Here is a 19,823-nt window from a genome sequence, read left to right as displayed (position 1 = left end):
CAGAAAAAGTTATAGCGAAAATTATGCTCAGCAGGCTGGCATTTTGGAAGCTGTGCTTCCAGAAACTCAGTGTGGCTTTCGGAACACTAGATCCACCACAGACATGGTATTTGTCTTAAGACAGCTAATGGAGGAGAGCAGAGAACATCACAAGAACCTCTACATAGCCTTCATCGACCTCAGCAAAGCCTTCGACAGCATCTCCAAACTTGGGGTTCCACCCAAGTTTCTCTGCTTTCTCCAGTAGCTACATGACGGAATGCAAGCCAGAGTGCTCACAGGTAAACTACAGTCAAGGTGAACGTTGGGGTAATGCAGGGCTGCGTCTTGGCTGCAGCGCTCTTTAGCATCCTCCTCTCCGCCACCACATACCTCTTCCACCGCCCACACAAAGACACAAATCTGAGAGCTTCCGTACGCTGATGACTGCGCTGTCTTGGCTCACAGCCCAGATTCTATGCAGCACACCCTCACCTCCATTTCGAGTCACTACCAATCCTTTGGTCTCCAGGTTAACATTCAGAAAACTGAGGTCATGTCCCAACTCACTACCCAAACCTCCGTACCCCCCAGTTTTCATATAAATGGCATTCCACTGAACACAGTGGATCACACCTACCTTGGCTCCACCTTGTTCTGCAGCATGTCTCTCCACTCTCCTCTACGGGGCATGAACCCCATACCGCCGGCACATTACTAAAGTGGAGGCCTTCCACATCGGCTGCCTACAGAAGATCCTTGGCCTGTCCTGGGAAAATCTAGTCCCCCATACAGACATCCTCAAGAATAGCAACTCTATCTGCATGGAAGCAGCCGTGCCTAATAAGCATCTTTGGTGGATTGGACACACCATCCGCATGCCTGACCACTGTCAGCCCCGCCAAGTTCTCTATGGCCAGTGGAGAGGCACAAAGCGCTCTGCTGGGGCATTTTATTTGTAGTTCATGAAGTGCTTCAGTGATTTACAGTTGAATTGCTTCGAACTAGTGGGATCTGCGTGGGTGTATGTTCCAAGGTGCCTCTTTGGAGGGCACCATGATTGCAGTAAATTGCCTTAAATTAAAGTGTTAAGTGCTGCGTGTACAAATTGTTAATTTATTAGAAACATTCGACTACCCTGGAGCAAGTGTCTGCCCTCTCCCTCAACTTTATACAAGTGATGTGCAAGTGATGAGTATTTCTTTATGTGCAAAACCCCGATGCTGGTGAATATTTGAAGGTCTGACCGTTGGCGCAGTCTTTCTGCCCAATATAGAACCTGCTTCCATTACAATATATGTAGGAACAGGAAGCCGTCAAGCTGTTTCCTACTTTATCTCCTTTAGGACCTGGAATCCCCTTGTCCCCATCTGGTCCCCGAATGCCCTGTACATGAAAAATATCATTCAGTATTACTAATAATTAGCATTTAATTGGAGTTAAATAACGTGAACATTACAGTACAATATTTTTTTTTACTAGCTTACCGTAACGCCAGGGAAACCCGGTGGACCGGCTTCTCCTGGTGCACCCTAAACAAAAGGCCAGTAAGGAGAACCTTCATGTAAATTCATCACCAAAATAAAGACTGTATTCTGAATTTATGTAAAACCTGAAAGAAAGAAGATATCTGAGACCAATAAGGAAATGTACAAAAACACAACAAAGCGGGATTAGCACAACAAATTAAATCAGAACACACATGAATTTACTTATAGAATAATAGGAGTCTTAATAAAATGTTGATATGCTTCAGTTTTCAAGAATTAGTGCACACGTAAGGCCTGCACATATTGAATTGAATTGAACAACTTTATTCCAGACCCAGGGGGTCCATATCACAAAACAAAAAAGAATAACAGAATAAAAGAGAAAAGGAGGGGAGGAATAATAATGATGACAATAGTAAAAACAACCACAATACATTACATAATCTGCAAGAGTCAATATAATGAATTCATGCATGAGCACAACTAATATTTAGGTTAATTTTGGACCTTTGTAAAATGTTGGTGAAGCCCTAGAGCGAAGGGGAGAAAGAGGAAAGGTATTCTTGTGGTTTACTGTCCAACAGGTCTGGATCCTGGGGAGCAGTTACCCGCTAGGGGGCACTGTTGGGCTGGTGACTACTTCCAATAAAACTGGTGGTGGTTAAGGTTCAGGTGCAATTCATTTGATCCATTAAATAACACTATTTGAAATAGATTTTCAAAATGTCATTGTCAACCCCAGAAAATCACTGAATGCCGGACGCCATGGATCTCCACCGAGCCCCAACCCCAGGCCTGGCTTCAGAGGGGGGCCAGGTGATCACTGTCCTAGCAAGAGAACTTTCGGTCCAAGGTCACCATTGGAGGTCATTTGACCTATGCTTTATCTGGTCCCTCACTAAGGAGTTGTTTGCCTTGGTGACCCAAGGGGCCAATTTGAGAAGGAATGGACTAAATAATACGGTTAAGAATTGTTTTCTTTTTTACCTTCAACTCATTTGCTCCCAAAAACGTATAAATCCATTCTATGTTTAAGTGTCCCAAAGACGTATTTATATGTTTTGTTGTTGTTGTTTGTTTATGCTAGAGCATACAGAAGGCTTGCAGAAGGGATGCAGCCTCTCAACTGCAAAGAAGAAATGGTAGTATTACACAAACGGCCAGCAGGTGGCAGCAGAGCAAAAGAGATCAACCAGGACCATGTTGAAGAAAATATCTTTTACTCACATTTCTAAATAGATTTGTGAATAATGATGAAATGTAGCTATATTCTAGTGCTAATTGCTGCAAAAACTGAAACAGATATATACTTTTTTTCGGATGAAAGAAGCGACTCTAATCTTTCTTTTGGTAGGTTCCATGTTTTTATAGCAATAGAACATAATATTCTGTGGGCCTTGCAAAATCAGTAAAAATCCAGTAGAACAGCTGTGAGTGAAGGGGGTTGCTTCAGTGAAAATGGCTGTGAGTGAATGAGTTAAAAGAGGCAGAAATGCACTCGTGTTGTGTATTTACATTTCTGTATATTATACATGTTCATAATGAACATATGCACTGAAAAAAAGTACTTAATTATTGGTTGCACATGATTCAGATATGGTAAACTAATGTAATTTTCCATTTTTCTAAAAAATTATCGAATAATATATGCTAGTTTAACACATTTTAATCATGTGCAACCCACGTACAAGTTTGAATTAAGTAAATTCCCCGTTTGCAATCCCCTGAGGAATATCCGACTGCAACTCACCGCTGGACCTTCAAAGCCGGGTTCACCCCGCATACCAATGGTTCCCACTGGCCCCTAGGGTGAAAACAAACGGAAAACACAATGAGAAAAGCATACTGAGTACAATATTGCGATACCACAAATATAACAAATTTTCGTCCGTGGCTGGACTCAAACTTTCGATTCTAAGGCACAAAAGCCCATGGATACGCTCATGCCACCACCTTTAAATGATATAATTATGGAAATCAACATTTTAAAAAAGCATTTAAACCAACAACATACTTACAGGATCTCCTTTCGGCCCTGCTCCACCACTCATTCCTGTTGTTCCCTGTAAACAAATGTGGAATAGCTTATCATATTCGTGACACTAGTTAGTGGGTTACACAATGGCATTATAGTAATACACCAAAATAAAGCAGCGGGACTACTTCTCTACAGTATTATGGATGCCACACTTATTTGTTGTCTACTTTGTGCCCTAGTTTATGCTTGTTTCTGACGAAGCTGAGCAAATACACTCAAATGTCTACCGGTGACACCAATGCTAATAAATTATTATTATTATTATTTATGGTTTTATTTAACATATAAACATAAAGAAAACACAAAACACATTACAAGTATAAAATACAAGTTCAAGTAAAAAAAGAAAAACAATAATAGGAAGAAAGAAAATAGTTTATATGTTCAACAGGGGTAAGAGGAAGTTAAAAACTTATCTAGTCCTACTAAAATGTATAAACCTAGTCATATATACAAGTGCACTTTAACATACACACATTTGTCAGCAACATATGTACATGAAATTCATAGGCATATACCATAATACATTTATAAATCATATCCTCATACTCACATATACAATTTTCATTACACTCATAACGATACATCCAAAGAAATTACAGCATATATACAATTTTAGCAGCTCATGTCTGATTTAAGTATTTTTTTAAACTTTGCTTTTAAACATTTTTTTTTAATTCAGCAGGTGACTGACATCTTTTCAGGCCAGTTCCAAAATGATTCCGCAAATTAATACCTTTTACAGAAACACACCTTTGCTTAATATTTGTTCTTTTAATTTTTTTTGCGGACACTTGTGTTACTTATGTTATAAGGACTCTCTCTAATTTCAAACAGCTGAAATTAATTTCAGAATTACAACTTTGGTTTGGGGTGTTATATCAATCAACATGTGACTCATGAGTATACACAACTTCTTTAATTCTACTTACTTGGGGCCCTCTGGGTCCTGGGGGCCCCACCTGTCCATCTAAACCTGGAGGGCCCTGGTCAGAGGAAAATTAAGGACACAAAATATAAGAAACACCGCTGTGAATCATTGCATGGAAGCACAAACACTCAAGCGTAAATATAATCATGCAAAATGAATACCTGTGGCCCTTTGCGGCCAACAGTGCCTGCAGGGCCAATGTCCCCCTAAAAGGGTAAAAATAAACAAATCATACAAAGTAATTAGTCAGCACAGAAACATTTCAATAGCAAAATAAATGTTCTTATTTGGTAGTCAAAACAATAACCATCAATCAGTGCAGCAGCTGGAACCAAATTCACTGCCGAACTGCTGGACTTTTAATAATTTAAAAAATGTAACGGAGCTATAGTCTCACAAGATAAAGCTGACATCTTATGTGATGTCAAAAATGATATTAGATTTTGCACAACTTATTAAAAAAATCACTTAATTGCACAACTGAATTAAAGTTGTCATAATTGTATTATTTTGTCACGTTTTATTCACCCTTGAGCCATTAACTCCTTGAGCACCAACTTGTCCTGTAATGCCTGGTGCACCCTGCCATTGACAAGCACACAAAAACATTCACCGTGTAAAACACACGCATTGCATAACATCATGATTCATTTTTTCACTGTCTTCATCTTACCGTCAGACCCAGACAACCTGGAAGGCCGTCCAATCCGTGCTCCCCCTGGACACGAGCAGTGTAAATGTTATGTTTTCTACCATTACAACTATAGCACTAAAAACACTGTACTTACATACACAAAATACAATATCTCGCAACAAGACAATGCTGGCTTTGAACAAATAAGAGTGTGACTATGAAATTCAAACATACAGGAGATAGTTTTGTAACAAATGAGCCCTTAAAGGGCATGTCACTTACGTCAGGTCCACGTGGGCCCTCTGGACCATAGCCACCTCGGTTCCCGGGAGGCCCCTGCAAAATATTATTCAGATTCAGAGTCTTTATAAAGAGTATCTTTTTCTACAAGGAGGAAAGAGTGTTAATCTCATGACTGATCATCTGATGTGCTGTCACCTCGAACGGCTATTTTATTCTGACGTTAAAACTACAGGGTCCAAACAGATAGTAGAAATTGACTGTACTGTCGAATACAAGTGAAGGGCACTCACCCGGGGCCCGACAGGACCAGGTGGCCCTGGTATACCAGTTGAACCCTAGAATGAGCAAATACAGTCTATAGTATTTGTATAATTGTTCAATCCCTCATCCACCAAGAGATGTACCTTCTCGCCAGGTTCCCCATTTCCCCCTCTTGGACCTTTTCGACCAATGAGACCCTGTGGGGAAAGAAGAAGGGGAAAAAATCATAATAGCTATAATAGAGTTTACAATGAGTTTCTCATGGGGGTAGAAAAGGCATTGGCAGCTTAATATTATTTTTTATTACTTCAATACAACTTCCAAAACAGATTGCCTTAAATTTGTGCAGTTTAAACAACATTATTTAAAAAAAAATAGGCTTAAAAAGTTTTGGAAAACTTTAATGGCAGAAACATTTGGGACTTTATCTCAGTGAACAACTAACCTCACAAGCATGTTTGCTTGTTCTATAGCTTTTGCTCAGCTGTAATGGATAAGACAAAAAGTGGGATGACTACTGAACTGATATATGAACAATACACACACTAGGTATAGTCCTGGCTGCCCAGTATACAGTATATGACAAAAGTGAAAATTAGTTGACATCAATGTAAAATAAAAGGATGGAATGTATGCCGCAAAGTCAAGCAAATGGAAAAATGTATGTGCTTAATTGCATTTATCAAATCTAAACTAGATGATACAACAGCTGTGGTCATTTTTGTCCTTACCTCTTCACCTTCTTCTCCTTTCGAACCTCGCTCACCACGGTAGCCCCATGAGCCCTGAAATTAATTGAAATGGGACATTAATTAATTCCGTTTTAGATTAACACATTCGTGTACTCCATCTATCACTATATAGCTTTTATTTAGAACCACAGAACCTACCTGTGATCCGGCAACACCCTGTGGCCCCTGGTGACCATCTTCTCCATTTTCCCCATCGCTGCCTGGGGGCCCTGCTCTTCCAGGCGGACCTCTGGGGCCCTGCTCCCCCTTTCAGACAACATAAATGATTGCAAGTATATTATACGCTACTTGAGACGACTGCAACATTTACACGTTGAAACAAAAAACTTGAATGAACCAGTGATTTAGGGAAAAATGTGTTTAAAAAAAAAAAAGGTCCGGAACGTAATACTGTAAATTATGTTAGCATTGTGTGTGCGGTCGGAGGGCTTCAGTTGAGCCGTTTATTACACGGACAAGACATCACCTGGATCGCAACATCCTGACATGAAGATTATGGGTAGCAATAACTCAGCTTGAACAACACGTGGAGAACAAGAACTGATTTACTGGGATTAAAAGGAAAAAAAAAGAAACACTTAGCCAGGCCCACTACATTATATTACACACTGTGGAGGATGATTGATGTCATGCTTTTATGCAGAGGGCGGCATGATGGATGGATTGAAATATATTTCTGTAGGCATATTTCACTTGTGAACACTGTATAATATACAGCATAGTTACACACACTGATACACTGCAGCAGATGGTGCTGTTCTCCATTCTTAATATCTTACAGTACAGACTGTATTGGCTGCTTTTTCACATACCGTAACTTTGCTTGTAGTCAAATTTGATTGAATGCCAAAAGTCCATTCATCCATCCATCCATCCATCCATCCATCCATCCATCCATCTTGTCTTAATTAGTTTTGTGCATGAGTTGGAGTCGATCCCAGATGATGTTGGACCAGATGTGGGTCCCACCAAAGATAGTCAGTTGTAGGGCACTTACAGCTTAACGCTGCCCTATGTAACAATTTTGTACGAGTGTGCGCAGCATGCACGTAAAGAAGAAGAAAAGAGTGAGTCCTTTTTCGGCCACAAGTGGCAGTTAGGACTGGACAATTATTGGAAAAACAATAATCATGATTATTTTTGATTGAGATTAAAATCCTGATTAAGAAAACAATCATTCATTTATTTTACTCACAACTATGATCACAGCCTTACGCCCATTCATACCTTCACATTGAACACTTTATTCTTGAACACTATTCTTTTTGTCAAGTTTAACCTAACCTTATTATTAGTCTATATGAAATTCAAGCCTCTTGCATTTTCATTCTTCTTAAGTACTACATTTATCTCTTTATCATATTAATTTTATTTTATGTTATTTTCACAAGTCTGGTGACTTAGTGGGCTAACCTGGGATTTCAGGGATTTTATTCTGTGCTATGTCATGTAGAAATCTGTGTTGGTACGACCCCCCAAAAAAGTCCTTGGATATATTTGTAATTTTGAGGAAAGGAACATTCTGTGAATCTTTATGCTGAAAGAAAGGAAGAAAAAAAGAAAAGGAAAATACAAATATTGTATAGTAACACACTACAGTAATTGCAGAACAAATACTGGGTGTTCCTGCGCGTTTTGGCCTCTTAGGGGCAGTGTGGTGGCGTGTATCCATGGTGTACACGCATACAATGAGAACAGGAGAAAGTTGCGATTGAATTCTATTAAAATAACTCGTTTTTCCACAAAGTGGGAAGAATTTGTGCCCTTGTGTTATTTTACCTGTGGGTATGTGTTTCCACAGCAGTTGTATTCGTTATTTGAAGGACTATTACTCCCGAAGTTGATGCTAACTTCCTGTTAGCATTTGAATGGGATCCTCCATTCACCTGCATTAGCATTAGCGCCAGGCTCGCGATGTGCTAAAAACTAAGCACGTTTTGTATTTAAATACACACTGTGTGTAATTCTCCTTATCGTGGGTTTAGTTTGACAGCTGACTCCAACTGGAGTGTCATTAAACAGCTTAAAGGACGCTTAAGGACGGCAGAATCACACTGATTCGCTCCAGGCTAGCTTCATGTTGCATTCAGCGTCCTTTCACAACGTAGGGAACTTGTAAACACGCCACAGCGTTCTGCTCATTAATCGGATTTCTTTGATCATTACGTTTTAATGATCGAGATAAAATGTTGGTTAATCGTCTAGCCCTAATTTGAAATTCAATTTCTTCTATAAAGCAGCTTTAAACTAACAACCGCTTACATTCACATTCACACATACAGACGCTCCCCTACTTACGAACATTCGTGTTACGAACAACGGTACATACGAACATGTCTGCGCGCATGTCAAAAAATGTTCGGAAAGAGATGCTGTAAGTTAGATTTTTTATTGCGCACCTTTTTCCAAGTACTGTAGTGCTTCTTTACGCCGCTAATACCGACGCTTGGTGCTGTGAGAGCTCACCCAGCATTGGAGGCTCAGCAACGTGTCAAGGAGGGGGAAGAAGAAGAAACGCCTGTTGCTCATAGATAAAGCAATCGCACTCTTCGAGCAGCAAGACCCAAATATTGAACGTTGCACAAAGGTTGCAAATCAATTGAATGATGCCATACAGTGCTACCGCATCATTTATGATGAAAAAAGAAGAAAACTGTGCAATCGTAGTTAGATCGCTTCTTTCGGCCAGTTTCTAGTAAATCCTCCAAGGAAGATACTCATCAATCCTCATCTTCTTCTCCGCGACCCTCAACTTCTTCCTACATTGAAGTTACGGAGGAGGAAGTAATTTTTGAAGCCCATTCCAGCGACGACGAAGAACCTCTCATGATATAAAATCCTCCTCTTCCACCTCCTCCATCAAATCCTTAAGCATCGAGTACATCTTCCAAAAGTAAGTTAAACTTCATTTTATTTATCTTATTACGTACATGTACATACTGTGTGTGTCTCTCGCTCTCTCTCTCTAACATACGTAGTACAGTACTGTACGTATTCTCTTTAAACATAAATTATAATACAAAATATAGCACTGAAGCAACTTACGAACAAATTCACCTTACGAACGATCGCTCGGAACGTAACTCGTTCGTAATTTGGGGAGCGTCTGTATAGTCAATTTTGATCATGCACAAAAACATAGGCCTACTTGGCTTCTTAGAATGGCAACATGCCCTTCTTACAGCTGATGCAATGTAACATTAATGTGGGCGACCTGACCAACAGGTTATATTGCAACAGGGCAGGCAATTGCCTAGCAGGGCCAGGAGCTAAAGAGGGTGGGTCCCCGAGAGACGTTTGGCATTAGATCATGTCAATAACAAAGCATCGCAATGTGTTGCCTCCAAGGCCTCCACAATAGATGTTGTTGCTAGCTGGTGGCGCTTGTAAGGCGCTCCGAGAGACGGCAGATATTGGTCCATATACTGTAAACAACACAACCGTTTTCCAAGGGGTCTAAAAATGCCCCTGTTGACCAAATAGGACATTTTGTAGTTATTTACACTTAATTTCTTATGTTACACCCTGTCCGGCCTAAAACCCTAGACATGGAAGTCTGCCTGCCACCTGGCACACGCTTCATTTACACTGGAGTGTTTCTAATGATCCCAAACTCCCAATCTCAATGTACAAAACACAAGCTTGTTTTCATTAGGTCATATTGGACTTCCAGGAAGCTTGTTTTATATTACATTTAATTGGTTTGTGCAATATAAGCTTTAATTGCATCTACATTTTAAATGCAAAAATCCCTATGTTTCCCTTTAGCTGTTTACAATCATGTTCTGTTAAATTGCATTCTTATAATCTGACTGCTCTACCAAAATCTTGTCTCTGGTATCTTTGATCCATAGGCCTATTCCTTGAATCATAGGCCTATACAGTATGTAATAAAGATGCATATTCTAACAAAAACACTACATTTTTAAGGCAGAATTTATTCAAAACTTTTGATTAAATTATGAATTTGGTGCTTACCATCTCTCCTGGCATCCCCGGACGCCCACGTTCCCCGGGTTCTCCAAGGGGACCCTGAGAGGAAAGATCAGGAAAACCATTCAAGAATGAGCCTTGAGCATGGATAGTGCTGATTCCTAACCTGCATGCCAGGCTTGCCCATCTCTCCAGGTGGCCCAGCAGGGCCATCTTTAATCTGAAAGCTCACAATAAATAAACACGGTCAATGAGGATAAAAATATACTAATTAATGTGATAAGAAAAAAATAAATGTTATTAATCAACACTGCATACTTACAGGCCAACCAGCATGGAGTAACTGGTAGAAATTGGTTTGCTATGAAAAGTAAACACAAAAACGAATCACCAATTGATAAAATGACATTGAATTCAACATCCTTTATTCATTCATCTCTATTACTCGAACTTTTCTGCAGTTCATTTCCTTACTCTGTCATTGAAAGGCCTCTTGGGGGTGACTGCAGACAAGTTCAAAGTATGTGTAATAACAACCCACAAACCACTAACAGATTCATTTCTCTCATCTTTTCCTCTAATAAAATGCTCTCCATCATTCTGACATGCAGGGGGTGCATTCCACAACATGAGGCTGAAGTCATTGTTCAAAGAATACGCAGATGAGCACAGATGTTCTTCTTGCACGCACTGTCTGCATGTTCGAACTTAGTTTGGTCTAGTTCAAGGGAACGGGACACGCACATGAAGATAATCTGGATGATTTTGGGACAGATTCCTTAATTCCACCCAAAATCTGCTTTGTCTAGATTATCTAACATTTAAAACAAAATCCTGATAATATTCAAAATAATAAAATCCTGTCACATAGAACAGAAGAAAATCCAATCAGGAACTGATCTGACTAAAGAAGAAGTTGATGGTAACCCTTGCTGCGCATTGCGCCTGCTAACATGTAGGGTACTTCCTCAGGTTTCATAACCAGGAACCAAAGCACATTCACAATAGTATAGTCATCCAGGTGTGTATTATACCTGGAAGGCTGCCCATTCCTCTGCCGTGTTCCTCCACAGGTATAGGGTTGGTAAACCTGCTGGTCCTGGAGGTCCACGGTCACCCTTACTTCCTGGACGCCCCTCTGGGCCAAGCTTGCCCTTTATGAATCACAATTCAGTTTATATAGATCAGAATTGATACAATTTGATTTCATCCTGCAGCAGTTTATGACAAATTAAAATAATGAATAAGGCTCATTAAGAGCGGTGAGATGATCATTTTTATATAAAAAAATACACACTTTAAATTGAATTATTAGAATATTCACTATATTATATATATTGATTATAAATCAAGTGGTTTAATGTGTCAACACATCGGGGCTAAAGCAAGTTTTTCTCACCTTATCGCCTTTAAATCCAGGCCACCCTTGTTCTCCAGCACAGCCCTAAAGATACATAAACATTATGAATACTCAAGAAAGTGACATACTATAAATAATAAAAAAAAACTAAAAACCTGCTCATACACTTTATAGGGCACCATCCCCTATTCTGAGACCATCTAACATCATCAAGTGCTTTAAAGCAGATTCTTTCAACTTTAGTGAGCTCTCAATATTTTACCATTTTGAAGAGGGATACGGAATTGAATAGCAGTAATTATCCATTTTATACCCACATTTAAATGGCATGAAACTACATTGTTTGTAGTCTATAATTGTGTTGACCATTGTAAATTAGTAGGTTATTTAAATAATATTGTCCAATATGTTTCAATTAATGCACAATTTAAAGTTTTTCTGGCAAAATATAATTTCCAGTTAATGTCTGCATCATTTGCATGCCTTCACTGACTTGTGTTGATAAATGTCATATGTTCCGTTATAATAAAAAACAACAACAACACAAACAACTTAAAAAAATTCGACTCAGTTCTAATGGTAACATTTAAACCGACCTCACAATATATTTAAAATGCACAAGTTTTTACCTCTTATCTGACCTTACACAAATCCACTTAGCTGGCTGCTCACAACACTGAGTGAAAAAGTAATACATTTTGTGACCTTTAGCTCATATGACTTCATTTTGCCATGCAACTTCATTAATAGACATCGATGAAATGTTTTCTATGCATGTAAATGGTAGGCAGTAATATACTTTAACGCAATGGTGAGTTTTACTGCCCTTTCAAACATGTGCACTATGTCAACATTGAAGCTATATTACAGTACTTTGCTGCAGATCGATTTGTTAAAGTTTTTGTCGTGGTTAGTTTTTTTCTTAATTAAATACCTCCAGATTTGAGAGATTTTATACAGTATTTGATTAACATTTCTTTATTGCCAAGCAAATCTTACATGGAGTCTTCATTTGTTTTCTCTTGGAGCCCGAGCAAGCAAATCAGGCTGCTTAATGGGGAAAAGAGCAATATTTGAATACACTGAGCTCACAATGTATTAAAGATGAATTAATGATTTATGTCTTACTGAGCTTTTTTTCCAACAAAGAGGTGGAGTACAACCTGAACTGGTCACCAGCCAATTGCAGGGCACATACAACTAATCTATTCACACCAAAGATCAACCCAGAGCACTTGGAGAAAACCTGCACTGGGGGAACATACAAACTCCACATTGGGAGGCTGAAGCCCGGATAGGCAAATGTGCTAACTAGTCATCCACCATGTCAACATTAGCAAGGCCATAAAGTGAACATTTCGAGAAATTGTAATAATGCTAGTGAATAATGTGTATTTAACTGACAATTAGTACAGATTTAGCCAGACGTAACGTCAAGGTCTGGTTCCCACTTGATATCCTAGTATAAATGGCCGCCTATATTAAATAACACAATGATACACTCTTCTGGAGAATTCAAAACCATACTGATCCCGTGCTTAGATTGTAGCATCAAAGACATGTACTTCAACATGCTTGTGTGTTGTAACATCCACTCACTAATCAAGCTCAGATGGTGGCTAATAGAAAACAGTTCTCCTAAGCTGTAAAGCATAAATACATAAGTCAAACATTCTCTACTCGAAGATTTATCCTAAAACTTTGCCATTGAGTGATATGGAAGCAAATTTATGACTCAGTCCACTGTATACAGGTATCATATCTTTATAACAATATCCTCATGCTGAAGTAGAAAAATAAATAAAAGTTCAATCACACATAACAGTGTTTTAACTAAATCTCAGTAAGTGTTATTTAGCCAATCAGAAGATGCAATCAGGGGGCCGGGGTAGGGTCGGGGGGTTGTATAGTAGAATTTTGTGACGTTGTTATAGTAAATGCTTAAAAATGTGCAAGTTAAAGTATTTAGTAAGGTAAGAACTCTAACTGAAGTAAATGAATAAACTATTTCATATTGATTGAGGATGTTCGATACCACTTTTTTTACAGACCGACACCAGTACAAGTACTCAATTCTTAGTAGTCACTGATACCGAAACCACTAGTACTTTTGATACATAAACATTGCCCCCCAAAACATTTATTCATCCATCCATTTTCAGAACCGCTTATCCTCGCGGGGGGTGCTGGAGCCTATTCCAGCTGGCTTCGGGCAGTAGGCAGGGTACACCCTGAACTAGTCGCCAGCCAATCGCAGGGCACACAGACAAACAACCATTTTCACACACACTCACACTTGTGTACAAGTTTGAGTGGTCAATCGGCCTACTGTGCATGTTTTTGGAATGTGGGAGAAAACCAGCGTACCTAGAGAAAACCCACACAGGCACAGGGAGAACATGCAAACTCCACACCGTGCCACCCCCCCAAAAACAATGACAGATCATTTTAAAGAAAAACCTACAGTGTAGATCCCAATATAGCATTTTCTAAATTCTAGTTCCTGATTGCAAAACTGCCAGAAGAGGTGGTATCAGCCGTCGTCACGAGTACCAATACTTTGAAATTAGGCCAGGTATCACAGTCCAATGCTGATACCTGGTATCGGTAATGGACTATCCATAATATTACTTCATGTTTCATTTGCTTTTATTGTGGCGTAAGCTTAACCTATAAGACCAAAACATTCATAATAAATGTGATAATGTATATTACAATACAAATTAGTTTATTTCTTGTGTTAAAACAAACAAACAATTAATTAATAATTGTCAGCATAGTAATAAATTGTAAACAAATATTTTCCTCTTAATTATTATGTACGAGGTTTGCCTTTGTTTAGCACTTTTTAGTACTTGCCTTAATGTAAATAAGACTGCGTCCAACCTTTTTTTTTAACAAAATGTGACCAATTATTGTGTAGGTACTGATACTCCTCAGAGCTTTTGAGATGGCTCATTTCACCATCTGAAGTAACAGAAAGAGTTCAGAAAGTAGCTAACCATGCTGGCCACTTTGTTTTTAATGGCATCTTTCTACCTCGCTACATTAGTGGGATTGAAATGTTTTGCCATAATTGACACAAAGGTTCATGGGATGTAGAAATAAAGTGGATAGCGCTTGTAGTACGAAACAGGCCTCTGATAAGGCATAATTGTAAACATGCCTGCCTGTAAACTTGCTTGCCCTCTAGGTGCAGATCTTTCTGCCTATCATCACACTTGACTCAAATTCAAGTCGGTAATTGAAGATAAAGTTAAATGCAAAAATGTGAAAGCAAAACGTAACAGGTTATACCATAGGAAACCAACATCGACTATGCTACAATAAAAAGCTTCTCTCCAATCATACAATACAATTACAACTTGAGAAACACTTACCTCTTGTCCAGGAGGACCCATTCTGCCTGGTGCTCCAGGTTTGAGACGATATAGTTTGCCATTTGAACCCACGACCAAGTCTCGATCTCTAGATATAATGGTAATGGTTCCAGATTTGCTCTTGTTTGGAAGTTCTCCCTGGAGTTTAGCTGGATGGTTAGTGTATGTAATGTTCTGTGTGGTTATATGTCTGCCCTGCTCATCAGCCTTTCTGACCGAAGGGCTTTGGTAGATGACGTGAGATGTAGGTGAGACAGAGCCGGTCCATTCGTCAGTGGCCTCCCTTTGTCCAGTAGACTCAAAGGGTGGTCGGGGATCTGAGGGGAGCTTAGGACGAACAGTAAATGCCACAATGGGCTTTTTGCGAGTATTTCTACTGTCGAGATGAATGATGTCATTGGTTGGTTTTCCTGGGAACGTTGACGATGTGTTTCCTTCTACGTCGACCTTTTTATCCGTTGTGATGTTGTCCTCTAAATGCTTTGACGTCACTTCAGACTTCCCCTTCTGGTTCCCCATAAGACCATTTTTGAAAGGCTTCCACTGAGGGTTGATTTGTCCGCCAGTTTGCAAGGTCAGATCAAATAATTCAGTGTCCTCATCCACAACAAAAACATCTGCGAGTCCCACGGCACCTTTACGACTGGTTCCTGAGGGCAGAGTCCCATCTCCTCGAGGAGCACCTCGTCGCCACATCGTATTTTGCTAAAAGATAAAGAAGAGAAAGAAAGAACACTTGCATTGTGAGACATACATACATATGAGTAACAGAAGGTGGTATGACTATTTATGACTATGACTCTTCTGTTGATCAGTGTAATGTAGGTCTGGTGATTAGACAAAGTTAAATCCTGTACATTATTATGCAGCTCTGATGGTCTTGTTGACAAGTGTAATTGGCAGGTCGGTTATGTGCTGCCACTGTTGTCATCCATGAGTGAAAATAATGATTTTTATCATTAACCCACAATAGAAATTCAATAAGAAAAAAATAATAATCATAATTTTTATAATTTGAGACCCTGAAGATTGATGAATATGCTCCAAGGCAGAAGGAACTAAAGAGACAGCAACACTCAGCAACACTAAACTGACAAGGTTGAACAGACAAACACAATACACTTAAGACAAGTGTGGTTATTACATTGATGGACTGATGATTGATGGACTTTGCCCATTAAATTTACTGTCTGTCCTAATATAGCGGCTGTAATTTAGCAATGATGGAAGGTTAAAATAATGTCTGTTGGTGGATTGTTGATTACAGTTTAGTTCATCTTGAAACATTGACGGATTGACGATGATGGAAGGGTGTCCCGAGTGTTGATGATGGTGGAATGACTGACGTTCAAAATTTCATTGACATGCCCACCTCTGTTAAGCCCTACTAAAGGCCATGGTTTAATTTAAAAAAAATAAGGCTAACACAATTCCCTAAATTTCAGTGACAGTGTGTAGTAGTTGACCACTAGATGTCGCTATATCATAGAATGCAGCTGAAGCACTTGCATTTCGAAGCATGCACACTATGGTGGCTCAGAGAGACAACACTTTGCAAGCCAACCACCAATTCTTATTTTGCGTGAGCAAACGAGCATCTTGGCGAGTGACTGCGAATTGGCAGCCAGTGTGAAGCCCGGCGAGCCACACCGAAACACTGAGTGAATTTACTGTCCCCTCAGATCCCCGACCACCCTTTGACTCTACTGGACAAAGGGAGGCCACTGATGAATGGACCGGCTCTGTCTCACCTACATCTCACGTCATCTACCAAAGCCCTTTGGTCAGAAAGGCTGATGAGGAGGGCAGACAAGAGAGGCTATGAGAGGCAGAAGCTAGTAACACATTTTTAAAAAAGTAGTAAAAGCTTGCAAGAGCAAAGCAGAAGGTGGCAAGCGATGGGAGCCCGAATTACGAACTACAGACCCCACCTGTGGAAGGTAAGCGGTGCTCGACCCATTGGGTCCCACACTAGACGCAAGCACCATCGGAAAGTTCGCAAAGTTGTACTTTGGGCATCCGTAGATTGTGGCGAAACATGTCAGCTTGTTGGTAGGTGAGGCTTCAGCCATGTTATATAATTAATGATTATTAGACCGATAAGATTTTAAAAAATCTACACTGATGTGATAGAACAATTTTTGGGGGGGGTTTTATTGAAATCAATAGTGTTTTTTAAATTGAATGAATTACTAGTTCATCACTAGATAGCGCTAAAGATTATACACTGTCACTTTAAAACAAGATAAGAATAACCCCTAAAAAAAATTAGGTAAGCACTAAGCAAATATCTTTTCACAACTCCTAATAGACAACACACACTTCATGAAACTAAAGGGACAAACATTTTAAGAATTGTATTTTTTTTTGTATCAAATTGTCATTTACATTGTTGTCTTGATTTGAGAGAGCATACAACTTGATCGTTATCAATCGATTGTGAGAATGAATTTTAAATAAAAAAAAAACAAAAGAACATTTAACCACAGTTTTAGTATCATCAATGAGAAATAAACGCAAAATGTAATGTCCTAGCAAGAGCGATGATATGAATAGAACATTATTTCACTGCTAGTTTTGGCTTTGCACCTTCAATACACTTCCGCCTTTATAACCCAATGAGAGTTTTGATATTAGTCTTGTAATCCAAGATGTTTATTTTCATTGGCTCTCGTTTATAAATTAAGGATCTAACGTTCATGATGACCCCGTCCTGATACCGCTGCATAGATCTTTGTTTTATTATTTTTGGATGCTGTTTTGCCTATAAGAAACAGAGATTTTTTTGGGCTCAAGTCTAATCCTTCCTTTAAATCTACTTTATTATGATGAAACATTATATTATGGTACATCCCAGTGGTCCTTTTTTTTTCTCTTTTCATCGCTTTGTATTTATATCTTGTATTCCAATACAGTTCCCATCATAGCACCTCACAAATCTTAGCACTACACTCCGCATGAATTTCATTTATCAATCACATTTAATATAATCATGTACAACCACAAACATTTTGACAATGACATCTTTACACCACATTATGTATTTCAAATTAAAAATCATGACATAATTCATGTGCAAATTTTCCACTAAAGTTCAAGAGTTTATACAAAATGTGGCATTAGAAGAATAGGGTTTTACACATAAAAAAATGTCATCTGTTGGACAGTTTAAAATAAAAATCTCAATTTTAGCATAAAGTTTGGAGCCCTTAGACATTATCAAACTGTGTCTCTGGAGATTCCTTGCCAGGCCTTCATTGTTGCCACCTTCAGTTGCTTTTAGTTTGTAGTAAATAAAATGCTCTATAGGTGTGAGAGGCTGCTGACAGCCAGAGAAGAACATTTCATCTACTTCCTTCAGAAGTATCGTAATAGACATTATAGTATGCTCAATATCAGCAGTCTTTGGCACTATTCAACTGTGTTGTAGGTTGTGTAACATTTGGAAGAATGTGACCATCTCATTACTTCTGTCAACAGTCATATCTAAAGGAACAGGCTTATCAGTGAGCGTGATTTGTAATGCTTTGGATCACGAGCACCATACTTTTCTCAATATTCTAGCACCAAATGGCCTTGGCTTCATCTGTCCAAAGAATCTGATTTTATCTCATCTGGTTTGCAGTAGATGTGGTAATGAGTTACAGCAATAAGCAATTTAAGACTAAAGGCAAGTAGATTAAGGTCTTGTCCCCAGTAGCCGGGTATTTTTAAAAACGTTATCGAAAATATTTTCCCCCTCCCCATGTAGAAAAAGTTTCCGTCCTAACTTCCACATTATTTCACACTTGTCCGTGCTCACGAGTTTACTTTTATTATCCATGCATCCATCCATCCACCAATCATCTACCGCCCATCCGGGGTCGGGTCGCAGGGGCAGCAGCTTTAGCAGGGAAGCCCAGACTTCCCTCTACTCAGCCACTTCAAACAGCTCCTCCGACGGGATCCCAAGGCGTTCCCAGGACAGACGAGAGACATAGTCTCTCCAGCGTGTCCTGGGTTGTCTCCGGGGCCACCCGCCGGTAGGACATGCCCGGAAGACCTCTCCAGGGAGCATCCAAACCAGATGCCTAAGCTCGAGCCATTCTAGTTAATAATGTTTAGTTTTACAAACGACGTAAAATGTTGCCCATTCGGCATCCATTGCAGCCTGATCATCGTAAAAGGGGCATTACCACATTTGCGGTCTCTTCTCAAGGTTTCTCATTTTTCACCTGCTGTTTTTGTTTTTGTTTTTCCTTGCTCTCTTGTGGTTCGATTAGGGGATGTCATTGATATTTCTCAACTGTGGGCATGTGAAGGCCTTTGAGACTCTTGTGTGATTAAGGGCTATATAAATAAACTTGACTTGACTGGCCACCTCCACTGATTCCTCTCAACACGAGGAGCAAGGGCTCTACTCCGAGTCCCTCCCGGATGACCGATCTTCTCACCCTATCACTAAGGGAGAGCCTGGACACCCTGTAAACGAAACTCTTTTTGGCCGCTTGTATCCGGGATCTTGAGTTCTTTCGGTCACGACCCACGGCTCTTGACCATAGGTGAGGGTAGGAACGTAAATCGACTGGCTCCTTTTTTTCCCCACAACGGACCGATACAGAGTCCGCATTACTGCAGACGCTGTACTGATCCGCCTGTCGATCTCCCGCTCCATCCTACCCCCACTTGTGAACAAGACCCCAAGAGATACTTGAACTCCTGCACTTGGGGCAGGATCTCATCCTCGACCTGGAGAGCGCACTTCACCCTTTTCCGACTGAGGACCATGATCTCGGATTTGGAGGTTTGTTAGTTTTTTTAAATAATAATAAAGACATACATG

At 39.6% G+C, this 19,823-nt stretch overlaps 1 protein-coding gene across 3 annotated transcripts in view; it reads right to left on the bottom strand.

The window, feature by feature from the left end:
• LOC144034327 (uncharacterized) overlaps window positions 1-19,823 on the bottom strand; it is a 99,773-nt gene that overhangs the window by 27,750 nt on the left and 52,200 nt on the right. For 2 of the 3 annotated variants that reach the window (XM_077543082.1, XM_077543083.1), the window contains 19 exons: window positions 15,002-15,706; window positions 11,661-11,705; window positions 11,296-11,415; window positions 10,584-10,622; window positions 10,428-10,481; window positions 10,307-10,360; window positions 6,467-6,574; window positions 6,308-6,361; window positions 5,720-5,773; window positions 5,606-5,650; window positions 5,355-5,408; window positions 5,112-5,156; window positions 4,967-5,020; window positions 4,600-4,644; window positions 4,440-4,493; window positions 3,488-3,532; window positions 3,220-3,273; window positions 1,467-1,511; window positions 1,312-1,365 (listed from right to left, as the gene is read on the bottom strand). In XM_077543082.1, the coding sequence (XP_077399208.1) occupies window positions 1,312-1,365; window positions 1,467-1,511; window positions 3,220-3,273; window positions 3,488-3,532; window positions 4,440-4,493; window positions 4,600-4,644; window positions 4,967-5,020; window positions 5,112-5,156; window positions 5,355-5,408; window positions 5,606-5,650; window positions 5,720-5,773; window positions 6,308-6,361; window positions 6,467-6,574; window positions 10,307-10,360; window positions 10,428-10,481; window positions 10,584-10,622; window positions 11,296-11,415; window positions 11,661-11,705; window positions 15,002-15,706 (1,728 nt within the window). Of the gene's footprint in view, window positions 1-1,311; window positions 1,366-1,466; window positions 1,512-3,219; window positions 3,274-3,487; window positions 3,533-4,439; window positions 4,494-4,599; window positions 4,645-4,966; window positions 5,021-5,111; window positions 5,157-5,354; window positions 5,409-5,605; window positions 5,651-5,719; window positions 5,774-6,307; window positions 6,362-6,466; window positions 6,575-10,306; window positions 10,361-10,427; window positions 10,489-10,583; window positions 10,623-11,295; window positions 11,416-11,660; window positions 11,706-15,001; window positions 15,707-19,823 lie in introns of those variants that run through there. The other variant, XM_077543084.1, reaches the window with a different exon arrangement.

Source organism: Vanacampus margaritifer, chromosome 14 (genome assembly GCF_051991255.1).
Source record: "Vanacampus margaritifer isolate UIUO_Vmar chromosome 14, RoL_Vmar_1.0, whole genome shotgun sequence".
In the NCBI taxonomy this organism is placed as follows: domain Eukaryota; kingdom Metazoa; phylum Chordata; class Actinopteri; order Syngnathiformes; family Syngnathidae; genus Vanacampus; species Vanacampus margaritifer.
Note: the sequence above shows the minus strand (reverse complement) of the source record. Positions and strands in the feature narration are given on the sequence as shown.